A 27,646-nucleotide genomic window follows, 5' to 3' on the forward strand; every position below is an offset into this window, starting at 1 on the left:
TCAGAGGTGTCAAGCCCAGTGAGGACTTCTGTGCAGAAGGAGCAAAAAGACACAAGGATTTAGAGTCTGAGTTTGGGGAAAAGGGTATGAAAATGGAGTAGCAGATGGCTGCTGTGAAACCTGAGTCACATGCAAAGGGACTGATCAAATAGGTTGATACACTGAGGAGGGGAGGCAGGCTTCCATCAAAGAAGGTAGTTACAGATCATGATGAACCCTGTGGTGCTGCACTGGAACTGGTGAGCTCAATATGAATGCAGGGCTTTCAATAAACAGAGGAATAAATACAGATGTAAACATGTATGTATATGTGTATATAATTATATATATATACATATATAGTAATAGAATAATCATACTCAAAAAGAGAACAGAATAGATATTTCATATGTCTTGCCTCGATGAAAAAGTGGTTTACCACGAAAGATATTTAGTATGGTTTATATGGTGCTAGTGTAAAATGAAAACTTCAAAAATTTATATTTCTTTAATATTTTATAGCAAGTTCTTTTTTTTATAGCAAGTTCTACTTGTCTATCAATATAACTACCCATGTCAAGGGGAGAACTAAAAAAAAATCATCCATGTACAATGTTAACAGGGACAAAATAGATAGTGGAGGTAATGAAGTGTGGATTCTCACCAACAAGAAACCAAATTAAACCACACACTCTATTTTTAAGGAAAAAACATGAAAAGGTAAAAGTAGCCGTGGTGATAGTAGCAGTAATGTAGTGATGATCCTGTGATAATATTAGTACCACTAATATATACTGAGGGCTCACCAAGTCCCAGTTACTGTGTAACGGCTTTATCCAAATTAAATTCTTAGAGACACTGGCACCAAGGCATTAGGTAATGATTTCAGTTTAAATTTATGAACACTTTCAAGTTTCAAATTTCCTCTCTTAAACTTCAAAATGGTAGTAACAATCCTCTTATGCCACAACACAGACTATTTGAAGATGAGTTCTGATTCAAATGTTGAATGTTATGAATAATTTGGTGACAAATGAAACAGCAAAATGTGATTTATATGTTCATTATAATATGAATATAGAAGGATATTTCTGAGAATCTTTAACGCAACTTCATAGTGAATTCTCCAGTTACCTGAGTTATTTCACATGATGTTATTACTGTTGTTTTTGTTCGTTTCCTCATAGAGCATTCAAAGCAGTTTCCAGGAAATGAAATGTTAAGAGCTATAGAAATAGCAGTGCTTTTTATTTCACTTTATCACGATGTGTACCATTTTAGAACAAATATTTTATACTATTTCCATATTACAGTGTGATTGTAGGATGGTCTGGGTGGGACCACACTATAAAGATGGCCTTGAGGATTGTTAATAGGCCACATGGTATATTTTCCCAAATTCACATTCCTAAAAGACCAATGAGGCCTAAGAAGTGTTGAATTTGCCAATTTCTGAAAATTTACTTCTAATGTCTTTGGTGGCACAATAAACTTGTTTAAATAAAACTGAATCCAAAGAAAGTCTAATCTACAACATTCTAAGGTTACATATAATGAATGTTTTTTGGTAAAATAGTTTTTCTTACGGCCATAATGACTTTAATCCCCTTTAAGATGTTTCTCGTCTTCTTCTGTTCTGAAAATATATCAAACTTCTAATGAATCAAGGAGATAAGTAATTTTAATATTTTACAAATATATCTGAAATATAAAGTTTTGAAAGAAGCCAAAGGCAATGTAAGTTAATACTTACTAGTAGATATAACCATTTCTTACTATTCAGGACTATTTCAAAACAATTTATAAAATTGTTTGTATAATTTATACATTACAAGTATTTTATATAAAATCATTTGTACTAAAGGTGATTTTTAAATAGTTTACTTGGTTGCAATTTGAGTAGTTTTGGAAAAATATTTTATACTATTAACAAGTCTTACAGTAGTCTTCTTAAAGATGTGGTTAGTTTCATGATAACCTCATCAGATGTTTTGAAACTTCGCAAGGACTCATTTTACTCCTATGGCTATCCAGGAAACAACAAAGAAGAGTAAGATGTGGACATACGATAGATGCCATAGGGCAATGTAATCAATACTATTTAGATACTAGTGTCTCCTGTAGAACTTGTTTTGTTTTTGTTTTTTCCTGTAGAGCTTTTTAAAGATACGAATAGTCTGGTCCTATTCCTTTAAGTTTTTGTTTCAACAGATCTAAGTGGGAACTTACTCATCTTTATTTTAAAAACTCCCCAAGCCATGTTAATCAGGATTGAGAATCACAATTTTCAGAATTTAGCTCATAGTCAATTAAGCATATTAGAAAGAAAATGTTTAACACAGAAATCAGTATTCCTAAAACAATACACAGAAAAGTACGCCTAATTCTGAGGTATTATCAAATTGACTAAATCGGATGTCACTCATGGAATGTTTTGGTAAACATAAGTTTGGTGAGTTTAATTAATTAACTGCCTATGTAAAAGAGAAATTCTTGCCACTATTCATTTAATTAACTAATTAATTAATTTGGGGGGAGGGGCAGAGGAAAAGGGGAGAATCTCAAGCGGATTGCAGGCTGAGCACAGAGCCCAAAGCACGGCTCAATCTTACAACCCTGAGATCATGACCTGAGCCCAAATCAAGAGTTAGATGCCCCTAATGAATTTTATTTTTAAGAAATTTAAATAAACATTATATTGGATATTAGCTATCTTCCTAGCATCCATTCATCAATTCCTTCCAATAGTGAATGTAATCCTTTCCACCTCTTACCTAATGTAGTTTGGGAGGTGACCCAACTCTAGGGCTGAAGTGAATCAGTACTGCCCATCCCTGTGATTGGTTCTGGGATGGGCAGGTAACCTAGTGAGACACAAGAAGTTTCAAGAGGGCAACTATGGGAAACCTGATAAAACTGACACATGGAAGACGGGGCGGGGTGTGTGGGAGGGGGTAGGGGAGCAGTGGAAGGAGTAGAAAGAGAGAGAAACTAGGACGTTAGTGGTACTATTTGAATCACTAGATCAAGCCATGCCTGAAGATAGACCAACTCTCCAGATGGTCCCATATTGCTCAAGCCATTTTGAGTTGGTCTGTATTCACTTGAAACTGATTGAATTTTATTATCTATTCAATGTAATTTCTGGTGCTTTTAAGGCAATTTCAGTTAATTAAATGAGGGCATAGAATTTTCTTAAAAGAAAATTCTCGTCATATTTTTACTGTAATTTCATGGACACTTTTTTGTAATTCTATTCCCCTGAGTTATTTTTCTGAATACCCAAAGAATAGATACATTGCTAAATATTTGAAGAGGAAACCAAGGACAATAAAAGATGAAAAGATCTGATGAAATACACAAAACAGACAAAAATATATCCTCTGAACTTATTACCCCAAAGTCTATCCCTCAAATCACTTGCAGTCACAATGTGTTTGGAAAACATTTTCTATACCAGCAGCCTTGGAATTTTAGTATATTTAACCACTTCTAAATTCTAAAATTTGCTTTAAAGAAAGATTATAAGGCTGCTTCCCAGTGATTCTGATTCAGTGGATGTGGTTCAGTGGCCCTAGTGTTAAGCCCAATGAACAGACTACACTTCTAAATCTATCTTGAAAATAATTAATGGTCATATATATATAAATGATAAATCATATTTTAGATATGAAATATTGTAATACTTGAAAATAAGGGAGAAATTTAAAAGCGAAACCATTCAGTTTATGAATATTCTTCCAGAAAGATAAGTCTATGTTAGACACATAAATGTGAACTCATGAACACGTAAGCCTGAAGTCTGCTACCAAAATCCTTGGTTATAAACCACAGTGAACGCTCTTGGTTACATACTCATACTCAACAGCCATTCCCAATCTATATAATTTATAAAAGCCTTTTCTTTTATGACTGTTCCTTTTTTTTAAAAGGATATTTGGTCTTTTGAAATATATATGTTTATCAAATCCTACTGAATAAACTAATTAGGATTAGTTTTTACTTTCCTTATCATCTTTGCAATATGTACTCTTCCTGAAGGGTAATTTTTTTTTTTTAATGTTTCTTTATCCTGGGTTTTCTCTTTCCTGTTGGAGGTTTTCCCTTAGTGTCTCCTGAGCTATGCCTGCCTGTTCATATTCAAAAATGCATCACTAAAAGGCTGATCAAAAACTCTCTACTTTTAAATAAACAGTTTGCTCACTGATTGGCATCAATGTGATTAGGTGGGGGCCAGGCAATTTCCTCTAAAATATCACTATGAGGTTAAGTAAGGTCTTAGCTTGGAATCGCTGAGTTTTTCCAAAGAAACTTATGATATTCCTAGAGTTAGTTACAAGCCTGGCTCTCTTCTTTATGCCAGAAGGGAGATATAACTGCACATTTTACAGATTTGTAGTAACTATTGCTTTTAATCCCTAGACTCACGCCAACCTCTGCTGCGCTCAGAAGTGTGTATGGTTCTGGGGATTACAACAGTCCTCTCCTTCCTCTGTGTGCACTTTTCACGAGGTTTTCTCCACTTTGCTGATGCCCTGGTTCCATTTCTCTGAGCTCGTGGGTACCAATGTGTACCAAGAAACAACCATTGAAGTGGAGATTACAGGAAGAAGAAATAAATATATGTGGTTAATCCACTATCTTTAACTCTAGGAATAAACAAAACCATTCCTTGCATTGTCTTCTGGTACTGCCAGTTTAGGTAAACTTGTTTAATATATACTAATACTTGACATATATCTAAGTTTTTTTTTTTTTATATCTAAGTTTTTAAAGTTCAATAATATTTTTTATTTTTTTAAAATATTTTTTTAAAGATTTATTTGAGAGAGAGAGAGAGAGAGAGAGAGAGAGAGAATCCTCAAGCAGACTCCCCACTGAGCATGGAGCCTGACACACAGCTCGATCCTAGGATCCCGGGATCATGACCTGAGCTGGAGGCAAAGGCTTAACTTATTGAGCCACCCAGGCACCCCCTAAAATAAGACTAAATGTTTGTCCCAAGAGAGCAAATTTTTATACTTAAAAGCAAAACTTTACTTATAAGCTACTGATGTGCAATTATAAATAGCGCTAACCTACAGATATTAATCTCAGCAATTCTTTGTATGAAATACTATTCACTATTATTCACTGCCCCTTGCTTACATTTTTAAAGAGAGAGAGACTATGCAACAGAGACCATCTGTGGTCTGCAAAGCCTAAAACAAATGAACTCTCCAGCACTTTACAGAAAGTTTATCAGCTCCTGTTTTAGACACTGAAATGTTAATGGAGGTGGCATGTGTTAATTTTGGGCAGAAACTTGAAGGCTCAAGAATTAGTTTGCTGGGTCATCTAACTAGCAGCAAAATTTCAGAAAGAACCTCCTCTATCCATCTGGATCCTGGAGTGAAGACGACACGAAAGAGAGCCCTAACCGAGCTACAGTGGACATGCAGTGCAGTGAAAAAGAAACCTCTTTGTTGATGAAACATTACAAGTTTCAAGGTTTGCTGTCTCAGAATACCCTGGCCTAAACTGCCGGGGACATTTTGCTAAGGAAATATGAGTTACTCAACATGACTGAAGATAATAAAATTGTATTTATTGAAAGAATATTTATAATTCAGACTTTTAAATAATTACTCAAAGTATATTTCAAGACAGTTGTATCTTAAAAACATTCAAGGCCTGAGTTATATTTAGTTCCTGATAAAAGTTATTTTGCTAGCTATTTGTATTGTCAGATTAAACAATTTTTATACATTGAATTAAGGGACTTTTGCTTTGGGGCACCTGGGTGGCTCGGTTGGTTAAGCGGCTTACTCTTGATTTTGGCTCAGGTCACTATCTCAGGGTGATGAGATCAAGCCCCGCCTAGGCTCTGCACTGAGCATGGAGCTTGTTTAAGATTCTCTCCTGCCCCTTCCTACTCCCCCTAGGCTTATGCACTCTTTCTCTTAAAAAAAAAAAAAAAAAAACTTTTACTTTCCTCTTTTCCAGATTGCAAATGTTCCTTCTTATTTTGAAACTTGAAAACCACAATGCAATAATTTTTACTTATGGACCAGCACCTAGTGAAGATTGCTAGTGAATCAGAACACTAAATGTCTCCACACATGAATAAAAACAAATAAACCAAATTAGTTAACAGAGTCACGTTCCTACTTTGTGCCAGATGATGTTTTAAATTCTTTACATGGAATATCTCCTTTAATTCTCACACACATTTTATGAAGCAGCTATTATGGTTACTATTCCCTTTTATGAATGAATTAAATGAGGCACAGAGCAGCTGAGTAGTCACCCAAGACCACAAGTCAGGAAGAATTGGGGAACTAAGACATGAAACCAAGGACTGCAGAGCCTCTGTGCTCCCAACCTCCCTGTTATGTAAACCCACACAAATGCAAATATAAACTTGGTCTTGGATGCCTAACAAGTTTCACATTAAAACTGTAGATTTCAAAAAAAAAAAAATAATAATAATAAAAACCTAGATTTCCACTATCTGGTAATTATTTAATCTTTTATGAAAAATCACAAATGAGTTAGTATAGAGAAATATTTTTTATAACTTGAATACAGCTTAAGTGACAATGCTAGCTTTCATTTCAAAGAAAAATGTATCTCCCCCAAATTAAGCTAATATGAAAGATGTACTTATAATACATGCTATTTTCTATGAGCTAGATAATATCTTAGTTTTTGAAAAATGAGCCAAGTTAAAGTTTAATTAGTTCACTTTATTTTTTTTCACTTTATTTTTTATTGTAGAATATGGGACTATTAAGAGATATATAATTTTGATTATATAAATTATATACTTCGATGATACATCAGATAAAATAAAAACTGTGTGTACTAAACTTAGGTAGTCTTCAGTTCCTATCAGTTCCTATCAGCTCTACCAGCTTTTTCTGCTAGAAACAATAAAATCAGTACTATTCTAGTCATCAGTTGTCCAAAGTGACAGACTATAAAAAGATCATTGTAATCTGGTAAGATATAGCCTATATAAACAATTCTAGGTCTAACATTAGATAAAGGAAAGATAAGACATTATTTTTTGTAAGACAAGAAAGTACCTTTTTTTTTTTTTTTTTTAAGAACAAGAGAGAGTGCATGAGTGGGAGGCACAGAGGGAAAGGAAGAGAGAGAGAATCATCCCAAGCTGGCTCCACGCTCAGGGCAGAGCCCAACCTACGCAGGGCTGGATCTCACAACCCTGAGATCACGATCTGAGCTGAAATCAAGAGTCAGGAGCTCAACCGACTGAACCATCCATGCATCATGAGAGTATCTTTATAAAATAGTAAATGATGGCAGAATGATTCAAATTAAATTAAGGATAACTTATTTTATTTCAAGTTAACAACTAATATTTCTGGTCTACAAAGGTTTTCACGTAGCTCATTCATTTACTCATCCCAACATTATGAAGTAGTCAGGTCACATATTCCAGTCCTATCCCAGGTGCTAACATGTAAACTAAGGAGAATTAGGTTTTTCCCAAGAGTATATTTGCATGCTCAACACTTAGAAATATGCATTTCACTTGAACAGAAGCTTCCAAGTAATGAATAAGCACACATGGCATGTGCAGGATGATAGAAATCACTTAAATGTATCTGCCTAATAGAAGCAGCATCAGGAACTGATATTCAGGCTTATCATGTACTATCATTTTTTGACCAGAATTATTCTTTGCTCTGCATAGAATTAAGTAAAATGTAACTGTCAAATGGATATTTTTTCTGGCTCCTTACAGGTCCCTGCAGAGTCCACAGAACAAATGTTATAATCAGACTGAAAACTCACTAACAGATTTCCTTCAACTTTAATTTTTAAAAATTCAGTTCCTCTGTCCTAGGCCTGTTCAGTATTTAAACTCATATTCCATCCTAAGAACATAAATGCATAAATGTAAAACTGCTTCTTTTCTAAATTAAATTTCAAATTTTCTAGTGAGAAAAACATTTTTGTAATTAGTATTTATCAGTTCTCTTTAAATTCACACTGTATGCCTAAATAGGCATTACTCTAGCAAAGTAGCATTAAACCCTGTCAACTCCAAAATAAATGTCCCGGCAGATAAAACCACAACTCTTTTGGGAGAGGCATCTTCAATACTATTAATTCAGATGGAGAGACTATAAGCAAGATCATGAGAGTTGGTTGGTTTATAAAATATATTCTGATAAAATACATTTTCACATCTACCACGTTTTAAAATTAGTACCACTTTAATAAATTTCCCAGTGAAGAACTTCATGTTTTAAATTATCTGTCAAGATTTTGAATGTGAAAATCCTAAAATTAAGGATGTGGGTTTTGAAACGCATCTATCTGTCCACTGGATACTGCCCCACTATTTGATATGAATGTGATGGAGGAAAATGACCCAAGAAAAAACTAAATGTTGCTTCTGTTTGCTATTTATTTTATCTGTAAAAGGTAGCCCTCAAGAACAACCTCATCCAGTGTTATTGTTCATTAATTATCAGCCACCTACCATATAAAGCACTGTGGACATAACTCTTCTAATATTTTCAACAACCCAGAAGACAGGGAACTGGTCATGGTAATGCACTAAAGTGCACCTTTAAAGGGAAGTACATATAACTCTTGGTTGGAATGAATGAAGAAGGCATGTATTTAGGATGTCCAATATCTAGACCGTCCACAAGAATAATTTTTAAAAATAGTGGTCGATATTTATAATTTGAATGCTAAATCTTTCCATGATGTTTCTGTAAAGTACACTATATTATCCCCTCTTGCTAATGTACTTTAGAGTGTCCTTAATTATAGAACATGCTTGCCCTCCTGAACCCAAATTTATCTGTCATAATCCTTACTCCACTCTAAATTTATCAAATAGTACTATCTTGCTATAAGGCGTTTGTTAATTTCTCTCATTAGTATTACAAATAATTGAAATCAGTATTTTGGAAAATTGCATAAAGTAAACTATAGGAGAAAAGGAACAGAATACCTGTACTTTAGGCTTATTCTTTAATTTTCTAGCTTATTTTTTTAAATGAATATACACGAAACAAGAATGAAGCATAGGTTGGTCTTTAGTAGTTTACAGTTTAGCACTTGGATGTCTAAACTAAATGAATCCCACTTGAGTTGATGGTCTTTATTCCCTATACTCAATATACAGGACAAACAGTTTAGTCACTGAAATTTTAGTTTTTCCCACTTGATTTTTCTGCATGTTCAAAATTTCTTGAGACATAGGACTTAAACTTGACTTCTTTTTGTCTTGTAAACTAAGAATCTGATTTAAACAGAAAACTTCCTTTTATGCTCTAATTTAACTTCTTTCACTGAAATATTTATCTGATAATAACAATTCTTCATGTGAGACTAGAGCTATTCCTCTCTACTGATAATATATGCTCACCTACTTTGAATAACTGTCTCTAAATAGGTCTGTAACTACTTAGTTTTACACTAAAGTGAGCCATGACTCATATTTGTGTTACCGTCTGGGGACTTGAATCGCACATATGCAGCTTTCTCCTTCATGTAATAACTCTTAAAACTGTGATCATTAGTTTATCATGAAATACCTACTTTAAATTGCTTTAGGATGAAGAAGTGTAATCTACATTTAGAAAATGTAAATTTCTGACAACGGTAATATGTGAATGTAGTGAATATGAAAATAGATGAAGCCAAGTTTAAAGACATTTGCTAATAATACAGACTGAAGTATGATTCTTAGAGGGACACATATTTCAATTATAGAGTACAAGCAATAATTTACCTGTCTTAAAAATTAAAGTCACAGTATAAATATCAAACTAAATTAATTCAGTCTATTAACAAAAAAGATAGGCTATTTTTGAGATATAGGAATTTAGGAATTAAAGGTTGAAATTACGTGTATCTAAAAGAAGATCATCATTTCAGTAAGACATGAGGAAGGTTGATCATTCTAAAAGACTGTGGCATTATACTCCTGAATGGGAAATTATATGAACATGTCCCTTGTTGATTATTTAAAAATAAAATACTTCATGGGATGCCTGAGTGCCTCAGTGGTTAAGCATCTGCCTTCGGCTCAGGGTGTGCTCCTGGGGTCCCAGGATTGAGTCCTGCACTGGGCTCCCTACAGGGAGCCAGCTTCTCCCTCTGCCTATGTCTTTGCCCCTCTCTGTGTCTCTCGTGAGTAAATAAATAAAATCTTAAAAAAATAAAACACTTTGTGATATGTTTCTACTTAATTACCCTAAGATCATGCTTATTGGATTGTAGATCATAAAAGATTCCTAAGAGAGCTGTTTTTAAGGATATTGATACCTATTAGGGAATAATGTTACATGGACCTTAGGAAGAATTTTAGAATGATTGGGTTTACCTGAACAAGTCAATGAATCAACTTAACAAGTATTCACTGAACACCTACATTCTAGGTTCTATGAAAAGTAAGTATAACTAAAACCATATAAATTAAACACACAGATTCTATTCTCCAAGTATTTAAAATCTAGAAGGAAGACACAGAACAAGTTTGATAAGAAAACGTATGCCTAGCCACAGAAGCAAGCACCAAAGGTAGTAACTCAGAAATAACATGTACCACATGCACCCACTCACCCATCCATCCAACCAACATTGATACAGCAATAACCAGTACTCAATATTTGGTATACAAAGATATGATCAACTAATTTAAATTTATATTAGAAATGATAAAAAAAAAGAAATGATCTAACACATTTCTATAAAGATGAGATTTAAATTACACTTTAAATATCATCTGAGATTTAAATAGATTCAAATTATAATTGGGATTGACATTTTAGAACAACCTAAATCAAGGCAAGTCCCTGATGATACCAGCCAGGTCTTTCACTTTAACATTCATTATGTTATTTTCTGCACTTCTTCACTACCACACACTTCCATCAAGCTCCTCCTTTTCTGAATCCTTTCACTATGCCTTCTCGTACTCCTGATAAACCCAATTCTTCCTTGAGGATACATCAACCTCTGTAGACTCTTCATCTTAGTTATTCCCTCATACCAGACGTGACTCAGGGTCAAAAAGCAAAATTCTCTGTTGCTTTCTCAAATAGTCCTCCTCTGAATTTATAGGGAAGAATAACTATTCTTCTTTAAGACTGATGTCATCCTGTCCTTATCCATAGTCTCTCCTGGACTTTTCCTCTTCATTCCTTGAGAACAATAATCTTTAATTCGATCTTCTTTGACACTTCAATTCTGCCAGTATCTTCTGTGACTTCAATGTCCATGTGGAGAACCCAGCCACCACATGGACATTGAGAGCACCTGGCTTCGCTTAACCAACTTAGCCATCTCCGGTGATTATGCCGCCTATTCCATCTCAGATGCTCACTCTGCACTCTTGCCATCCATCATCAGAACTGAAAGCAATCTCCTCTCACACCACATTCCCATCATTCCATACTTCTTCTTCACTCTATCTGTCCCTTGATATCCTTGGGGTTTTCATTCCTTCCCCTGCATATCAGTCCCTTACTAGCTTCACTTCTTTCTTCAACTGAGATTTCATGGTCCACAATTTAAGTATGTGTCTTCAAAATACTCTTAACATTTTTGCCTCTCTGTTCATCCCAGACCAATCCATGAATGCCCATCTTCAATTAGCCACTCCCCTCGTACACTCCACCACTGATGACATTAGTGGCATCAGTAACGATAAGCATGCCCATCTCTCCTAACCTCAAAAACATCTTCCAAAAGCCCCTCTTTCCAAAAACCATCCCCTCTTCCTTCTTATTTTCAGAGACAAACTTGGTGTAAAAGTTGTCCACATGATTGCCAGTCTACTTTGGATTTTGCCCTCATGACCCTACCCAAATTGGTCCCTTTAAGGCTACCCATTACCTGCATATTCTGAATTCAATGAATAATTTTAATACTTAGATTATTGGTTCCATTAGCAGCATTTGACAAAGCATTTGATTATTCCTTCCTTCATAATTGCTTCTTGGCTTCTGTGATACTTTGTTCTCTCTCTCTTCCTAACTTAGCCCCTCCCTTCTCCAGTCTTTAAGTCCTGGAAGTTCCTGAGGATCTCCTCACCCCTTAGACAAGCCCACCCACTCCCACGTCTACTTACTACAGGTGCTATGCATTCACACAGAAATATAATGTGGAACCAGACTTAATGGAAGACAGGTGTCTGGGCACATATAAAGCACCTGTAGCATTACGACTTCAGTTTCATCATGTTTCTTGTAGGTCAGAATCCACAAATGAACTCAGCTGGGTTCTCTGCTTAGGGTCTCTCATGACTGAAATCGAAGTTTCTGCTGGGCTGGGCTAGTACCTGGAGGCCTTGCCAAGAGTCTACTTCTGAGCTCATTCAAGATGTGAGCTGAACACAGTGCTTTGCAGCTCTGGGACTTAAGCCCCCATTAATAGCTATCATGCTGTGTACATTATGCTAACTAAATACTGTCTGCTTAGGATGGGTTGTGTATGTTTGTGAGCGATCGAATAAGGTCTCATTATTGAGAATAAGGTGTCAATATTAAAAATTATATTAAGAATCTAGTAAGTTGAATGAGAAATACAACTGGAATGTGGAAGGAGGAGAGGCTATTCCAGGCAACTGTTAACACACAGTAATACAAGGCCAAAAATACAGATTCCACACTTGGAAAAAGCCATATGAACACAGTTGAGTACATGAGAAAAACTCCAATTTTAAGAGGGATACACCATGGTAGGAAGGGTAACTATAACACTGTAGCTGTTGGCTATGGCTTAAGAGATCACTAAAACAAGTAAATAATAAACCATATGGCTATTTCTACATTTATTAGCCAGGGATCCATTCAAAAACACTGGTAGCTAACTCTAAGTGAGAGAGTAATTTACTAAAGGAATCAGGAAGACTAAAGAACAGGCTTATGGGTAAGTTTCTCAAGAACAAAGCCTAAAACCATCCTGCAGAACTGGCCTGGTGAGGAAATTCTGCTGCTGCTCCCTGCCCTGGACACTTATATGCCATGGTCTTTTCTCTCCTGCAATGGTCACTGTCTAGCACCAATACTATTCCTGCACTAGCAAAGCTATTTCAGAATTACTGCTGACTCTGAAGATCAGATTCCTCCACCATGAGCCTCATGCAGACATGAGGTGAGTGCAGCACCTGATTCTCTGTCCGGTGTGCACTGAGGTTTCCTGGAAATGATTAAGAGTGACAGAGCCCAGGGAGCATGGCTCCTGACCTAGCTACCAGTCAGACTGGGAAAGTGAACTTCAAGGCTTACCCTTGGGGGGTGGGCCTATTTGTTGGGACGCTTTCAGACATTAGAAGATGGTTGAAAAGATAGGGAAGAGTAAAAAAACTGAACAAAATGTCAGACATTTGGCATACAAAACCCATCTAAAATCCACCCATTTCTGTTCTTAACCAACATCTTTTCCAATATATATTAATAGAATTGGAATATCAGAGATGGATGGGACATTTGGTTAAATTCCCTAGTTTTACTAATGAGGAACCTGATGTCTAAAGTAATTGGATAATTTATCCAAGGTTATAACCACAACTAGTTAGTAAACACAACTCATGTTTTTTCAACCCTGTGTATACTTTCTATCATTCAGTGATCAAACTGCATCTTTATCTTAAGGTTCAACTTAAAGCCTAACCTAAGGTAAACTCGGGATTTATTCCTCAAAAAGTCATTAGGTGATAGTGGTCATTTTTCTCTCAATGTATTGATCTGATCAGTTCCCCCCAAAATAGCTATAAAGCTCAATGTTACTTTGTAGAACTCTATTTTTCTATTATTACCCATGAAGGTAAACTGTAACTAAGCTTCAAATATGTTTTAATCATAGTATATACATTTTTTCACTGGATTAAAACCGTCCTTTGCCTAACAGCTCATATTCTTGCAACAAGAACAAATAATTATTCAAAACTACAAGAATGTGTCATTATGAAAGAACTTCTTACCTATATATTCCATCTTACAGAATTGAAGCTAAAATCACCCATGTAATCCATAATCACATGATTTCTCCATATGGTTAGTACTAAACTAAAGCAAAGGGAACATTAATGCTGTAGCATACACAGAACATACACATTCTAGAAGTATTTTATTGTTATGACAACTGATAGAATTCTGAGTCTTGACCTTACAACTGTGGTGTGCCGAATGGTTTCTGGCACAGAAGCCAAAAACAAGCAATGAGATTTTGAGAAGATGGACAGGAAAGATGGCAAGAGAGAACAATGAAAAACAGGAATTATGTTTGAAAAGTGTGGCAGTGCAGAGAAAAAAATCCTTTAAGAGCAGAAGATGGATAGTTTTATTCAGATTTAAATGCTATGTCTTAGAAGCTGTTTGTCTAGCACTTTTTTCTTTTTGTGAACACGCCTCAGAAATGTATTGTACTGGTTGTCAGAAATAGAGAATTGATGACTGTAATAAGCTAATACACGTAATGTAGGTGTGTACAGAAATAATTTAAGCCTGACCAGAGATAAAATCATATTATTTTCTATGGCTTCCTTTTCTTTGTGTAACAAATATAATCAATTCAGAATCGGGAACAGATAATTTGAAGTAAATAAACACAAAATACATACCTCATGATGATACATTCTCTTGTAATTTAAATCAGGTATTTCTCTAAAAGAATGTATTTTTCTATAGGTTAACTAGTCATCACTCAGACCAAATCATGAAAAAGCTTAAAATTCTATCAAGAATTGCAGACTATTCAATTTTATAAAAAATTATCTTTTTCCCTCTGAAATATTGCCTGGAGTTTCTTTTCTCTCTCCTCTGATAAACTGATACTGTATTTTTAAAAAGGACATTTCCCCAAAATGGTAATCCTACAACTTACAGTTATAACAAGTTATCAATAAAGGCTAAATATTATCCTACAAACCCACAGGGATATACTATATTTATTATCACCTTTTGGTTTTAAAACTGTTGAAATCATCTAGCTAAAATGGTATGCTGGAAAATAAATGTAAATGATGGTCCTATAAGATCAAATGCTGTCTGGTATAAATTCAGTGAGGCTCTGATCTTGAACTTACGCTTATATCTACAAAAGCTTAAAAACAACCCTAAAATATTATATTTTTATTTTAAAATACACATCCAATCTAAAATCTCTGTATTTATATTATAAAAATGATTTTAATTCAATATAACAGAGAGGAATAAATATAATTCATAATTTACATTTACAGCATATTACAGATTTCCTCATAATCTAAATAACTATGTGGTATAATGTATCTCCCCACTTTAAAGAAGCAGTTCAGCACTCCTGTGATTTGCAATGTCTTATGGGAATTTAGTTAAAAATGTGAAGAGAGGGAGAGAGAGACTTGTATATGATCAGAACCTGCAGAAAAAAAGAGAAAAGGGAGAACAGCTCATAGACCAAACTGAAGTATTCTCTCAGATATACTGCAAAATCTTTGTTGAAAAAGGGTACAGAGTATAGCAAGACCAGATTTTCTTTTGAATCTTTAAAAATAATTTCACAGGAGTTCTGGGAAGATAATCAGTCATGACCTGGGCAGCAGCATATATCCTATAAAAGCAAATAGTTTCAGCAGTAAGAGATGCCGAAAGAGATACGTAAGAGATGAGGCTAGATCTTGCTGTATCACTAAGTTTTAACCTGGAAAGAAAACAATAAATTCTATAACAAGTTCATTTGATGTCATAACCAATCATCTAATAAATATTTAACAAAGGAGCAAATGTGTAAAACACTGGACTCGACTCTGTGAAGGATAAAATAAAATACATAAAATTAATCACATATAATCTTCAGGGGCAACTTCTAGAGAATGAGAAGGAATTATACCTACCTATCCAGGGCTTAGAAATTTTCTAAGGATATGATTATTACATAAAAAATGGAAACACTGGTTGGCTTGATCAAGGATTTTAAAAATTATGTATGTGATATACCATGACACAAACCGTATTCAGGCTATTTGATCAGATACTCACAGAATGATTGTAAGAAGGTTCCAATATCACAGGTAATGACATTTTCCCTTGAAGATTCAATTTTGTTAAATAAAAAATCTTTTCCCCCACAATCTTTTCTTTTTTCATGCGATGTACACCATACAGTCTAAACCGAACTGCATAATTTCCAATCATCTCAGATTCAACATGATTAAATTTGAATGTCTCTGTGAAGACAGGGCATGGTCCTCTCTGGATGCTGGTTTTTGCTCTCTGTTTCTTTATAGGTAGAAGAACAAGGTGTACTTGCCATGAGTTGCCACCTGTCCTGTTATATGTCGGGATATCTGTGACAGCTGTCACTGTTACCAGAAGCTTCTGTTCTTGTGAGTCATAGTCAAAAGTCACATCCAGTGTGCCATATTTAGCTTCTGGCTCAGGATCAAAAGGTTTAGGAAGCTGTGAAGATGATCCTTGAGCTGACATATCCTAAGAAAAGCAAATTTAAATGTTTTCAGTGTTTAACTCTATTATTTAATCTAGCATGTATATAAATACCTGATATTTCTTTAGGAAGATGTGACAACTGTCTTGATTTGCTGTCACAATGAAAGTAATAGTAATTAATAGTTAACTACGATCAAAAGTTACTCTACAGGGCCAGAGTAGTAAAAGTGGTAGGTTAAACTCAAAAACTTATTGTAACAAAGACAAAGAATTTAGCATTCCCCATCACAATTTGAGAAAGTTGGATATACGTCTTTATGATGCGAATTGAAAATATACACTTCAATGTGTATCTCTCTTCTTTTTGTAGGAAACTACTACATCTCACTTCGAGCATTATATACAACACAACTGACAGCTCAGTATTTAGGCTGGCAAGAAAGAGGACATAAATATGAGTGCAATGCCATTGAAAACATTGGTCTCATTTTCAAAGTTTATTCTAAAATGCCCCCATCTGCAACACAATAATAACACATCTAGGCTTGGAAATCAGTGGAAATATGAAATATGAAAGGATAAATCCAAAGGCCTCAAAAATATTTGCAGCCAAACACTTACTTCCATAACACACACACACACTATTTACACTTTAATTTTTAACCTGAATTTGAAAAACTATGTATTTTCTAATGCTAATTACTGTCGAAAATTGCTGACTACACATTTCCAAAGTTCAAGAAAGACTGAAGGTATATATTTTAATTATAATATTGAAAGAAATCACACCCATTCCACCTGGAGTTGTCTTGCATTCCCGCCAGTCCAGCCCTCTGGAATGTAGTAGGAATTGGCTAATTACCGACAGTGCCAAACCCAGGTCTCTGACCTTGCAACTCTACCACTTTGCCCCTTCTAGTATTTTAAGAAATCTTAAATGTCTTTTATTTTGAAATGTGGACCAATTTTATAATTTCCTGTTTTTGAATATGTCCTTAGTGCCTATGGCAGTGGTTACAACTAGTAGGTCCCAGTCTTCCCTTTTTGCCTAAGAACTAGTTTTAGGTGCAAAAACACTGCCTGGCAAGAGCCTATGCTTCAAAACTTGCCTAATGGCTGCTACGCTCATGAGACTTGGCCCCGGTCAATGGGAAGCAAACAGAAGTTATGTGTGAAACATCTAGACCATGTTTACAGAAGAAATCACTTGTCTTTCGCCCTCTTTCTCAGTCTTCCCACAAGCAGGCATGCAAGTAGGATGCGTGGCTTTGCCTGGACCACGTGGACTAGGACAGTACTTTAGGGGACATGAAAGTGATCACAACCAACAACAATGACATCAAAACCCCGGGCCTCTGAATAATGTGGTGAAGCAAAGCCACCTACTCACCCTGGACTATCTTTGATGGTTTTTAGCCACTGTATTAGTCTCTTGTTAAAGCAGCTTAACATGTACCTAACTATGGCACTACAGGTCAGGCCATGTTTTAGGTGGGGGTGGGGGTAGGGATGTAGTAGAGAACCAGAAATAGTCAAGTCTTTACATCATAAATCTTACATGTCTAACTATGTTGACCTGGTTGGTACCGTGTAGAAAAAAAAGAAAGATAACAAATGAAGAACAATTATTTCTTATTGAAGAATTCAGGGTTTTTTAAATGTAATATGATGAAATCAGGAAATGTGTATTTCCTGATTCTTACTTTGTCATAAACTTACTTACTTTTACTTACTTTTTCCATATTCTTACTTTGTCAAAAAAGTTGACAGCCTAGAGCACAATGTTTCAATGTATGCCACTTTGTAGTTGGTAATCAAAGATGATTAATTACATGGCTTGATTTTTCAATGAAATACTTTCTAAAATAGTATCATAATAACTATGGTTTTCAAGGAAGTAAAAATTTCATAAGGTCCCAGAGAGGGTTAAAAGGGGGGTCCTTTACAGATAAAAACTACTATTTGGGTTCTGTGACAGACAACTAGAAAATAACTCTTCCTTTCAAGGGGTCTGAATTACAGTTTTGAATCAGTGTGAGCTAGCAATAGGTCATTAATAGAGTTTGTGACCTCCATGCCAGGGAACTTTCTGGAACCCTCACTCCTACCCCAGTTCAGTCATGTATGTGGACGGGCTCTAACACAGCTAATATCCTGGATAAAACAAGAGGAAAGTAAGAATTTTCTATTTGATAAATAACATCTATTAAAGGAACAGTAGGAAGCAAAATAAACTTGAAAAAACACAAGATTGGACTCTATACTAACGGGCTATAAAAGCATCTAGATGCTGATATAATGTGCATTTGCAGTATTTGAATATATTCCATTCTTCTGTAGAGACACAAAAACAAGCAGGATAGAAGAGACTCATAAGTGTTAGCAGAGAGCAAGCTGGCAGCCTCTGAAATATGGGCAAAGCTCAAAGGCTATATTAACTATAAATAATGAATAAGGCAGTAATTTGAGAGACAGGCAAAATTCAGAAGATAGAGTAAATACAGACAGTAACTACATTAATAACTCGGAATATATGCCAAAGATAGGTCAGTAAGTAAAAAATATCACAGAAAAAATGAGTTCTACCTAGAGAAAGGGTTGTTAGGCCCACACCATGATCATGTCACCTCTGAGCTAATAGCTCTGTCACCCATGTGTTCCTCATATGGAGATGCAAATTAAAAAGTCTAACTGGCAAGGATCACCAATGACCAGAAGTACTGTCCCTGCATCTCTCCCAGAAAGCCAGGTTTTTGGCCCATGGCACCCCTGTTCAAATCTCAACTCGTGGGCACCTGGCTGGCTCAGCAGGAGAGTGTGCGACTCTTGATCTGGGTGTCATGAGTACGAGCCCTGCACTGGGTGTACAGATTATCTACAAAAATCTCAACTCTTGTCCTAGTTACCACACTGTATAAAGGAAACAATGATGGGGCATAAAGAGGGACAGGGCATCTGGGCATTACCTAAATCAAGGCTCACACAGTGTGTTCCTGCCACCTGTACCTACTGGCATCCTATCCTAAGTGTGCTAACCTATCTCATCCTGTTCCTCTTACTTCTTGCTTTATATCTGAAATAGATTAACACATACGCACACGTACACACACACACACACGTAATCTGAGGATATGAATTCGGTCCACGAGTCCTCTGAAATAGCTTCCCTGGTGGTGTACTGGGAGAGTACCAACACATTGACGTAATTTCCCACGCAATGATTTAGGTCAGGAGGGGCAACAGAATACAGTTGGTTAGAGCACTGTTTTTGCAGTCAGGTACACCTGGGTTTGGATGACAGCTCTACCATCTGAGAGGTGCATATACGTGGGCAAACTGCTTCGCTCTCTGAGTCTTAATGTTTTCCTTTGAAAAATGGAAATAACCTCCTGAAGATGATGTTACTAAAATGAAATGTGCTGACTGGAAGGCTTATAGCAAAGCTGCTGGCATAATCGTTGCCAGCCATCATTGTTGTTAATTCTGCAATCCAGGCTTCACTGCTAGCTTGCTGGCTATCTATCCAGTGTGTAAACCTCTAGAATTACGGTCTCATATATGTTCAGGCACAGGGCACAGAGAAATATTCTTTGCAGAAAATCATGAAATATTGATGCATTAAACTGAAAATTCCAGTGTGGAATTTTCTCCTAAGTTAGATACAATATTAGAATGGTAGAAATAGTAGAAAAGTAGTAACAGATAAAATGTGGGTTTAGAAATCATATAAGAAAAAAACCTAAAAACTAAGGGAATTCTGTTCATAGCTCTACTTCCATATTTAATTTTGACAACAGATGAAAATTCATCCAGTAAGAACACTGACACACTACATATTATGAAATGTTGTCTGGGCAAAAAGTTGTAAAAACCTGCAATCTAAAAGAAATAGTTCTTAAAAGTATATGCCACCTAATAGAAACCTTTAAGTTACCTTTATAGTTATCATCATAAAAGGAAGATTAAAACAAATCCTTTTAAGAACATGGAAAGACTTCAAAAGTTCAACACACCTATTTTTGTTGTCATTTTCACACTTTGGTTTCAAAATAGGAAATAAAACACAACCAACCAACAACTCTAAAAGCATGATGCGTTCAAGGTTCATTAGTAAACTGAGCATCACTTACCCCTTCCATATTCCATGATATGAAAATGCAAAAACATTATTTTTGGAAAAACCCATAAAACATGAGTGAGTGACCCCCCCAAAGTAAAAATATCCAAAATAAAAGAATTTAAAAAATAAATTAAAAAAATAAAAAGCACAAAAATAGGGACCTCAAGATGAAAGAAGCAGGTAAGTAATTCCAGAATGTTTTGTATAAAATGTGAAAATAAAAACAGACCTATTTTGAGGTTGAAACTGGGGTGTGTGGGGGAGATAATGGTTCAGTATCTCACGAATTACTCTCCTTTTCTTCCCTTTGGGGAAAAGGGGGGGGGGTGAAGAATGGTGGGGACAGTCCTGATAAGTCTGCAGGATAAAGATGAGATCAAGGATAATACTGGTACCGTAAGCCACAAGGGACAGGACAGTGGTCAAACCTTCTTACCAAGAGGAGCTGCACAGGTTTATCATCCTCCAGTAACATCCATGTAAAAGGCTCTGTGTACTGTGTTACTTACTTCAGGGCTCAGGACGGCAGTGCTGTCACTTGGAACATCTTCTTCGTATCCTTTATTAGGAAAACTTTCTACTTCATGACCTGTGCTTCCTTCACTTGGGCACTTGTTATATGAGCATCTTGGACTGTTGCTGCAGTGGGAAAATTCACATTTACTGTCCCCAATTTCTGAGGGCGTACATGAGAGATGGGGAGAACCACTGTCATCCTGATATGGTGGTGGCTGCAATTCATCCAGTGGGGGTGTTCTTCTCATTCTCTGAATGCAGTTTCCTGACAATGATTAAGAATCTGGTCACTGTTTCCAGTTAGCCTCAACATGCAGTACAGTCCACAATTACTGTATATAACTTAAAAAAAAAATGGATTAAAAAAATTTGTGGCAAGGTAACTATTAGATCCACTCATGAGTTTCTTTCTTTCCTGAGAGGTGCAGAAATAAAATAGTCTGGTTTCCCACTCCTCTCCTGCACAGTAGGATTAGGAGACATAAAAGTCACATACTCGGAGAAATGCTGGTATATACCATAAAAAATGGGAGAGTGGTAAGTCTTAGGGAAATAGCTTATTTACTTAGTTCTTTCTTTCACAACAATTTGAAAGCATGCATATATTTTACACACTCCCCTATGATGTGTGGCCTCTCTCGCCACTCGAGGTACAACAAACATAAAAGTGTCATTTGTTTTCTTCAACTACTGAGATGAACTTAAACTTGCAACCAGCTCAGCAGTGTCAGAAACCGTTCTTTCATATTCACCCTCGAGCTGGAATCCTACAATGAAGTGCACTGTGAATCCAGGCCTAATCCCCATCGAAGAGCAGAAACCGGATACTGCATTTCGCCTTGTCTCCACCATCAGGTGGCTACTGCCTGCCCCACCACACCCTGCATCCCCACTCCTTCTAAAGCACGGCTCCACCTTGTCTACAGCAGGCATCGCTACCACCAGCAATGAATCTGAAACCACGTTTTCTTTCTGTCTTAAATGATCCTTTTAATTTTTACCTCAATGATCTGTCTCAGCAACTCAGAATAAATACGTCTGTGAACAGGAGAGAGGTGGGGGAGGTGGGAGATGTAAAAAAAAAATAGAGTTGACTATACAATTTAAGAGTAGCTAAGTCTCTGCAGATAAATCCTGAATGCAGTATCAGGTATTAAATTTAAACACTGCTCATTTTTTCTTTTAATGGACTGTGAATCTCCGTTCTTAAAAGGGGCCCTGAAAAAAAAGGTATTTTGTATTATAATTCTTATAATGGAGTTCAGTTCAAATGCTCAATAGGTCTTCTGTTCTTCCTAAGACAGTAAAACTTTACATAAGAAATACAAAGCTCATTTAAAAATTATCACAATGCCTGGTTCAAATGAAAAATATTAATTTGCATGAACTTAGCACAAATTTACATATCTGCTCAGAAGCCCTAATTTTAGAAAAAGAAAACTAAATGTCTTACCTAGTCAGTCTAACATATAACTTTGGTTTATAAGACGTAAGAGATAAAAAAGTTACTGAATTAACATACTGGAAGCTAAATTTGAGAAGGAAGATAGATGGAACTGATATACTGCACTTAGTAACAAATAAAACACAATATCCCATACTTCAGAGAGGGGCTTCCAGGAGTAGCAAATAAAACACAATATCCCAGATTTCAGAGAGGGGCTTCCAGGAAACCTTTGGTTTTCCTGATAAAAGCAGGCAGAGCTGGCATGCCCTTTTTGTTCTTTCTCCTTCCTCCTGCCTGGAGCTGCTGTGACCATCTTGTAACTACCGAGTAACAAGCATGACAATAAGGGCTAAGGAAGAAGAAGTAGAAAGATACAAAGTATCTGGGTAACTGAAACATTACTAAGTAGCTATCTTTAAACTTCTAGAAGCCTGAGACAAACCCTCTATGTTAAAAAACATAACAAAACACTGATAGTTGGATTTTCTGTTGTTTCCAAATATATTCTCTACTGATACTTTTTAAAATTATTTAACCAATATCTTCCCCTCATAAAAATGTATATTTAACCAGCCACTGAATTATAAATTAAATGATAATACCTAATATTTGCTGTAACATTAAGTCAATTAAAAATTTCCCAATGTAGTGGTTTTAGGAGTCAGCCTACCATCTTTTCCTTTACCTTTATTATTTAAAATTTATAATTTTTTAAAAAAGATTTCATTTATCCATTCATGAGAGACACAGAGAGGCAGAGACATAGGCAGAGGGAGAAGCAGGTTCCCTGCAGGGAGCCCGATGTGGGACTCGATCTCCAGACCCTGGGATCACAACCTGAGCCAAAGCAGACACTCAACTACTGAGCCACCCAGGTGCCCCAAGCTTTTTTTTTTTTTTAAAGAAAGGGGATCCCTGGGGGGCTCAGTGGTTTAGCCCCACCTTTGGCCCAGAGTGTGATCCTGGAGTCCTGGGATTGAGTCCCACATCGGGCTTCCTGTGTGGAGCCTGCTTCTCCCTCTGCCTGTGTCTCTGCCTCTCTTTCTCTCTGTGTGTCTCTTATGAATAAATAAATAAATAAATAAATAAATAAATAAATAAATAAAAAGGGGTGATTTTTCTCAGATCTCAGATTGCTCAGCTTATTATCCCACAGATCGCACTGGAAAGAAATGGGTACATACCTACTCCTCAAACCATCTCTGATGGGTGAATGGGATTACCATAATTCACTTAGATTAATTAGAAGCTATCAAGGTGAAGATGGAGATGCAGTCAGCTTCAATGTCTGTATCTACATGGAAGAGGGTAGATGCCACTCACCAAGGAAAAAAGAGAGAGGATTTAAATGAATAAAATTAGATATGAAGATGGAGACATTACAACTGATACTACAGATGCAAAAGAGCCTATAAGATTATCATGAACAACTATATACCAACAAACTGGACAACCTAGAAGAAACAGATATATTTCTGGAAGCATACTTGCTACCAAATCATGAAGAAATAGAAAATCTGAACAGACCAATAACTGATGAGGAGATTAAACCTGTAATCAATAACCCCAACAAACAGAAGTCCAGAGCCAGATGGTTTCATCAGAAAAATTAATAATAACTCTTCTGAAATTCTTACAAAAAACAGAAGAGGAGAGAAGACATCTCAGCTCATTTTACCAGGCCAGCGTTACCCTGATACCAAAGCTAGACAAGGACATTACAAGAAAACGACAGGTCAATATCCCTAATGAATATAGATGCAAAAATTCTTAACAACATATCAACAAACCAAATTCAACAATACATGAAAGGCATCATATAGCACGATCAACTGGGATCTATCCCAGGGATTCAGGGGTGGTATAACATCTATAAATCAACGATGTAATATAACACATTAACAAAATAAAGGATAAAAATCATATGATTATCTCAGTAGATACAGAAAAAGCATTTGACAGAATTCAACTTCCAGTCATGACGAAAACTCTCAAGCAACTGGTAGACCAGCTGAGCAACTGATCTCTCGAGTAGAGAGAGAATGTTAGTCAACATAATAAAGGCCATATATGACAAACCTACAGCTAACAGTATATTCAACAGTAAAAAGCTGAAAGCTTCTCCTCTAAGATAAGAAACAAGACAAGGATGCTGACTTTTACTACTTTTATTTAACATAGAATTGGAAGTTGTAGCCAGAACAATTAAGCAAAAAATAAATAAATAAAAATTTTAAAAAGGCACCCAAGTTGGAGAAGTAACTATAAATATTAAATGAAAACATAGAGAATATGCTCCTTCACACTGATCTTGACAATGTCAGAAGCAAAGGCAACAAAAGCAAAAATAAATGAGTGGGACTATATAAAAAAAAACTTCTGCACAGCTATCAAAAAAATTATAGACAACCTATGGAATGAGAGAAAATATTTACAAGTCATATACCCAATAAGGGGTTAATACTCAAAATATATAAAGACCTCCTTCTAACCCATGTTCACTGTAGTATTATTTATAATAGCCAAAATATGCAAATGACCTAAGTGTCCACCAATGGATGAAGAGATATATTTGGTATTTTTTATAAATTTATTTTTTATTAGTGTTCAATTTGCCAGCATATAGAATAACACCCAGTGCTCATCCCATCAAGTGCTCCCCTCAGCGCCCATCAGCCAGTCACCCCCACCCCCACCCACCTCCCTTTCTACCACCCCTTGTTCGTTTCCCAGAGTTAGGAGTCTCTCGTGTTGTGTCTCCCTTTCTGATATTTTCCACTCATTTTTCTCCTTTCCCCTTTATTCCCTTTCATTATTTTTTATATTCCCCAAATGAATGAAACCATATAATGTCTGTCCTTCTCCGATTGACTTATTTCACTCAGCATTATACCCTCCAGTTCCATCCATGTCAAAGCAAATGGTGGGTATTTGTTGTTTCTAATGGCTGAGTAATATTCCATTGTATACATAGACCACATCTTCTTTATCCATGGATGAAGATATATAGAAACACACACACACAATGGACTATTATTCAGCCACCAAAAAGAAGAAAATCCTGCCATTTGCGACAACACAGATGAGCCTTGAGGGTGTCTTCATGACCCTCAGAATGGGGTATTTCACTTATACTAAGTGAAATAAGTCAGATGAAAGAGAAAAATACTATATAATGTCACTTATATGTGGAATCTACACCATCAAAATGATGATGCCCTACTATTACTTTTTCCCTAATTTTACAACCTAATTCCACATCCTATTTTGTGGAAATGATATATGCATTGAAGGGCTCACACATGGAAATATTTTAAACATTTTATATTACCATCTGCATTTTGTAGAGCACCCACAAAAGGTGGCAAATTATCTTCCTACCTTATTAAAAAAAAGCCAGGAGGCATGCATATCTGGAATATGACCTGTAGTTTTTAACATATTTAACAGCAGTTTTCTAAGTTTCAGAACCTCAGCTCTAGAAAGTAGTGAACATTCTACATCTATAGATTTCAGTTTTCAAGTATCTGTGGAAATTTGCCAAAACTGATCATATAATGTATAAGGACTTAAGGCTTGACATATTTCACAAAACTGGGAGTATAAATAGGTTTTCTGACCACAATGAAATTAAACTAGAAATCACAAACAAAAATATAACTAAAAAAAACTATAGAAATCTAGATAAAATAACCAGAAATTAAAATACACTTTTAAGTAATCCATGGGCAAAAGAAGAAATCACAAGAGAAATTAGAAAATGTACTGAAAATAATGACTAAAAATAATCTGTGTAAGTATTGTGGAATGTGGCTAAAACCATGCTTAGAAGGCAAATTTCAGGCCTAAGTGTATATGTTGAGGAAGGCTGAAAACAATGACCTACTCATTTCAAGAAGTTAAAAACTTAAAAAACAAACAAGTTAAACTCAAAGAAAGGAGTAAGAATTAAATAATAAAGAGCAGAAATAAAATAGGAAACACACTCAATAGAGAGCATTAGTAAACCAAAATAAAATTCATTGAGAACACTAATGAAATTGATGAATTGCTGGAAGAGACTAGTCAGAAAGAGAAAGAGAGATGGTATTAATATCAGGAATAAAAAAGAAGGCATCATTTCAAACCCTTCAGATATGTAAAAGATAGCAAGCTTTTCGTTTGTCTTTTCCTTTTTGAAAATTTCAGTCCTAAAGCTTATCAAGGGGGTGGAAGGAGGCAGTAGTCTGCCCAGGAAGCTGTTATGGCCCAGAGCCCTATGTCAGAGCCCGGGTGGGATGAGGAGGTGGTTTACCTATGGGAGAAGCCCAGCATACTATCTTGGAGCCCAAGAGAGATGAGAAGGGCATCCATGTCCATATAGGGGGTTGAGGTGTCGCAGCCCAAATGGGGTAAAGAGGCCACCCAACCATGGGGTACCCTTAAACAGCATATGAAACCCAGGCTGGGTGAGAAATGCCCAGCATAGAGAGCCAGAGCCTCAAGAGGGTGAGGCAGCCTGGCATAGGCAACAAAGCCCAATGGGGGTGAGCAGAGTGTCTTCAATGAAGGAAGTAAGGGGTCAAAGCCTGAGTAGGACCAGAGCCATGGAGAAGGGGACTGGCATGGTTTGTCAAAGCCCAGTGAGACTGACAGGGGAACCCACAAAGAGGTATGCCTGGTCAGAGTGGAAGGCACCAGAACAGTTGGCCTGATACAGGAAAACCAGACCCTAAACAGGATGGAAAGGTAACCATGTATGAGGTTAACCTGGAGTGTGGTGTTAGAGCCCAAGTAGGGTGAGGAAGACACCTGTGTGGGGTATGGGGAGAGTCTTGGAGCATAGTGCCAGACCCCGCACAGGAAGTCAGAGCTTTGGTAGGGTGGTGAGGACATCCAATATTGATGGTAAGCTGGTCTGGTGTGTCAGAACCCACATTCTGAGGGTCATGAGGACATCCACAAGTAGGAAAGGCTACAGGAGATATCAGAGCCCAAACAGGGTGAGGGGGCATGCATGCAGACTGGGGGTGGGGGGATAATCGAATAATAAATATGTTAAGTTTAATGGAAGCCAGGTCTGTCTCTCAGTGTTGGAAAAAGAAGTTACAAATATTGGAATAGGAAAAATCTAGAACTGTGTTCTTGGATGGAACTGAGGATATTAGTGTAAACTCAGCTTTTAAACATAATGTAAAT

General features: G+C 36.2%; 1 protein-coding gene across 1 annotated transcript in view; it reads right to left on the bottom strand.

Moving 5' to 3' along the window:
* SYT14 (synaptotagmin 14) overlaps nt 1-27,646 on the bottom strand; it is a 201,054-nt gene that overhangs the window by 42,687 nt on the left and 130,721 nt on the right. Inside the window, exons 5-6 of the mRNA XM_041767006.1 lie at nt 21,015-21,286; nt 15,978-16,427 (exon numbers count right to left, since the gene is read on the bottom strand). Of these exons, the coding sequence (XP_041622940.1) occupies nt 15,978-16,427; nt 21,015-21,286 (722 nt within the window). The remainder of the gene's footprint in view (nt 1-15,977; nt 16,428-21,014; nt 21,287-27,646) is intronic.

This window comes from Vulpes lagopus, chromosome 1, assembly GCF_018345385.1.
Source record: "Vulpes lagopus strain Blue_001 chromosome 1, ASM1834538v1, whole genome shotgun sequence".
Lineage (NCBI taxonomy): Eukaryota > Metazoa > Chordata > Mammalia > Carnivora > Canidae > Vulpes > Vulpes lagopus.